The sequence below is a fragment of the Vigna unguiculata genome, chromosome 10, assembly GCF_004118075.2.
Source record: "Vigna unguiculata cultivar IT97K-499-35 chromosome 10, ASM411807v1, whole genome shotgun sequence".
Lineage (NCBI taxonomy): Eukaryota > Viridiplantae > Streptophyta > Magnoliopsida > Fabales > Fabaceae > Vigna > Vigna unguiculata.
Window position 1 is genome coordinate 30,648,541 of NC_040288.1, and position 4,057 is coordinate 30,652,597.

Below are 4,057 nucleotides of genomic sequence, written 5' to 3' on the forward strand. Positions count from 1 at the left end.
TGAAAATGTTATTGTGGGTATATAAGATGGCAATTGATACAAAATGTTGTGGAGCATTTGAAATTATGATGTTTAAGGAAGTTTAAGGACAATTTCATGGAAGTGGTGGTTGTGGTGGTAATGATAGTGTATCCTGAACTTTAATAATCATTCATATTCAAGTAGAGTAGAATGAGTTATGTGGTGAGAGTTGCAAGAGATCCTAGTCTTGGGATGTATTAGGCCCTAGGCATGAATGGGATTAACCCTATGTGTGGTTGGGTGATGACCCTCTTGGCTAGACTTTGCAGAGTTTATCAACCATCACAGATGCATACCTCTTGTGTACCCTATATCAAAGGCATGTATTCGGATAATTGAATTTAGTGTCAACTGCTTGTGTGATTAATAGACATAGATATGTTTTATACCATGTTGTAGGTTTTTGACATGATTTAAATATATGTATGAAGAATTATTTTGTATACTAGCTTACCATGTTGTGTGTTTTGTGTGTTTTTGTATTGTTCGCCACTTCTTTTGCGATGATCACCTATTTGGTGAGATCTAGTGAAGTTGCAAGTTTAAAGACACCTCTGGAGGATCAGAGGCCATCAGTTAGAATAGTGGAAGGTTTCAAGGAGCTGTAGTGTGTGATTAGCTGGTGTATAAAGCTTTGTTGGTTTTTAGTTAGTATAAATGATATATTTTTATAGTCATATCTTTTGTAAGACGGTATCAATATACTTTATACACTCGATTACTTCTTTTAAATATTATAATGAAACATCCTATTCTATTAGTTTTAAGATGCTAAAATGGGAAGTTACACTTAACATGTTTAATTGTATATTGATACTCATTCATAATAAATCTTAGATATAGAATTGATTTTAGTTAGAATTGTTACACATAGATATGGAATTGCTAGACATTTTCATTATTTAAATGTATTTTCACTTTTAATTCTAAGATTTATTAAAAAACTTCAATAATAAATTTAAATAATTTGATTTTTAATTATATAATTTATTAATATTTTAAAAGTAATATATTCAAATAGGTTGCTCGTCAAACCTCGTTATTTAGGCTCAAACTCAACCTTTATAATAAAAAGGCCCATCTTTAATGGGATTTTGATGGTCTAATATATTTACACTCTCAAGGGCAAATACATTATTATATTATAAAATATTAATAATAAAAAGTTATAGTAAAGAAAAATGTTTCAATATTAAAAGGATATATGGAGGACTAATTACAGAAGGGGCATGATAGTCACGGTTTTGAAATTTTTAAATTAAATGTAACATATATTAAAAATATTAAAATTTAATTAATCACTTTTTATTTTTCTTTTTAAAATAATTAAATTTAATGTTAATAAATAATAAAAAATAAAAAAATTATTAAAATACTTTTATTTTCTCTCTTATTTTTTTCTTTAATTTTTCATTTATTCTCATTTCATTCCTGAAAAAAAAAAATTTTTTAGTATTGATAGTGAAATATTAGTTTAATTATTTAAATTATTTTGTATATCATAAGTCTTTTGTATATTATCTTTTATGAATATAAAAAAAAAGTAATGTATTATGTGTTTTTTTAAAACCAATTTTTAGTTGTGATCAATTATGATAAAATATTTTTTTGGCTTAAACAATATTTTTAAAAAACAAAGGTATATTGTGAATTAAAATAAAAATAAATTTCTTTACCACAATATAGTTATTTTCCTTGAAAAGTAAATAACTAAAAATTTGAGTTTTGATTCGATTATTGATAAGTTAAAGAATGTGAAGGAACCAAACAACTCTTTATATATATTTTATGTATTTATTTTTATTGTATTACTAACATTAATTAAATATATAAATTTTGAGTATATTTTTTTCATTTTCCAAAATTATTCAAAATTATTAGTGAAGATTCACCACAAGATATATGATAGGAGTTTAGACTATTGAACATTTAAAATTAAGATATTTTAATGTTCAAAAATAATATATGAAAATATGAAAATGAGAAAAATTAATTAATATGTATTTTAAAATTTATTTGACTTATGAAATTGAAATTTATATTTATATTTCCTCAAAATGAAATATACTATTTAAACAAAATTACTTAATAAAAAACAAATAATTGAGATTTTGATAAGAAAGAGTGTACTTTGGGAACATTAAACACGTTGAACATGAATTAAGAGAGAAAATAAAAGACATGATAAAATAGAAAAATAAGTTTGTTAAATTATGTAATAAATTATATAAGCGTTTTATTAATTTAAAACAAAGACAAAAATAGGACGAAGACGATTATAAGAATGGGAATAAAGATGACAACATAAGAGATATATACATGCTCATCTTCATTTACATTTTCATACTTAATTTAAAAAATCAAATATTATTTCAACTAGATGAACAAATTTATTTACCATCATAATATTGAAGGCTTAATTGTGTTAAATTATATTATCAAATCTAAGAAAAGCAAGCCCTTGCTTCATTTTACAAAAATAACTATAATTCTTTACTTTCACTCTTTTTTATTTTCATATAATAGTTAGTGTACATATGAAAAATAATTAAAAATTAAATGAAGAGTAACTGTAATTGAAAAAAAAATTCGATATTTTATTGAACTTTAAAATCTGACTATTAAAAAGGGAAGAAAGTATTAAATAATTTTCCATTGTCCATCAATTATTATCTTAACATTGGCAATTTTACATAAATTACATAACATATTAATTAATTAATTTTAGTTTCATTATTTAAAAATATATCATATGAAAGTACACATGAAAAATAATTTTAAATAGATAATTAAATTTAGCACCATTTACGCAATTTATGTAAAGTAATAATGACATTACAAACTAATATAAATATAAAAGATTATAGAACCTTAAAAAAAGAGATGTACGAAAAGTAAAAGAAGCACAAACATTTATTTAATTATTGAGGTATAATACCATAGATTGCAAGAAAAGCAAAGTATTGAATTAAAGTTGATAACAAAAAAAAATTGAAGTTAAATCAGGGACACTTAGGTTTTCCTGACTTATTTTTCCAGTTGTTATAACATGGACATTCTTCCTTGTTACCGAATGTTCCTGATGGAACACATAAACACTTGTCGCAACACAAGTTACAGAAGTACAAGCAGTCTTCCCTACCACTAGCCTTTGAACAACGATAGTCACATGCTTTAGGACACTCTGAAATAATACATGTAACCAATTATGACAGTGTATTTGAATTTAAATTAAAAAAGTATATAGAATACAAATTTTTAACAACATAATTAAAATTATTCAACTTTTATAAAAAACTTAAAATTTAATTAAGCCTAATATATTTCAAATGTTGAACTAAAATTAATACCTTTAACCGTAAGAGATCCTTCACCACCACCCTAAACACGTTAAAGAAAAATAAATTAGATTTGAAGAAGGCGATTGAAACTGTGATATATACTTAGGCTTGTTCGAATGAATCTAATTAAATAAGAAGAAATGTAAATAATAAAGAAGTAAGGAAAAAAAATGTGTTGTTGAGAAGAGACTCACATAAACAAGTTGAGTTACAAAAGCCAAGACAAAGATGACAACAAATGCACACACAAACTTAGTCATGACTCTTATTTTTTCTATAATGTTTCTTGTTTTTTGGAATGGAACAAAGATTGAGTGTGTAAAAGCTCTGGAAGTGAAGGATTTATATATAGGTCAAAAAAATCGCTGAGTAATTCAATTTAATTTAAGAGTTATGATTTATTTCCATTTGAGAGTTATGAGTGTATGTAAGTGTTTATGAGTATTATTTGCAATAAGTTGTATCTTTGATATATTAATAAATAATCGTAATTTATCCGTTTCATTTATAGTTTAGAATCATCTCATTTAAAGATGAATTTGACTTTATTGCAACAATTGAAACTCCCCTTAAAACAATTCCAAATAAATATTTTGATAAAAGACTTTGAAAGACTAAACAAATAATTTGGATTGACACCCAAATAAAAAATAAAAAGTAAAACAAATTATTTTTTTAATTCAGAAACAATCACA

The 4,057-nt window shown here is 24.0% G+C and overlaps 1 protein-coding gene across 1 annotated transcript; it reads right to left on the bottom strand.

Annotated features, from left to right (window-relative positions):
• Nucleotides 1-3,009: 3,009 nt before the first annotated feature.
• Nucleotides 3,010-3,653, bottom strand: LOC114165686 (gibberellin-regulated protein 12-like). The gene is made up of 3 exons (XM_028050251.1): nt 3,557-3,653; nt 3,372-3,402; nt 3,010-3,205 (listed from the first exon to the last, which is right to left on the bottom strand). The coding sequence occupies exons 1-3, from the start codon at nt 3,620-3,622 to the stop codon at nt 3,024-3,026; spliced, it is 279 nt and encodes a 92-aa protein (XP_027906052.1). The 5' UTR covers nt 3,623-3,653; the 3' UTR covers nt 3,010-3,023.
• Nucleotides 3,654-4,057: the final 404 nt, after the last annotated feature.

What these genes read in the sequence shown, in the direction of transcription:
- LOC114165686 (XM_028050251.1), bottom strand. Translation starts at nt 3,622, where the DNA reads ATGACTAAGTTTGTGTGTGCATTTGTTGTCATCTTTGTCTTGGCTTTT. An exon ending in TTGTAACTCAACTTGTTTAT is followed by an intron (nt 3,403 to 3,556) that starts GTGAGTCTCTTC and finishes TAACGTGTTTAG; the next exon opens with GGTGGTGGTGAAGGATCTCT. An exon ending in AGGATCTCTTACGGTTAAAG is followed by an intron (nt 3,206 to 3,371) that starts GTATTAATTTTA and finishes GTATTATTTCAG; the next exon opens with AGTGTCCTAAAGCATGTGAC.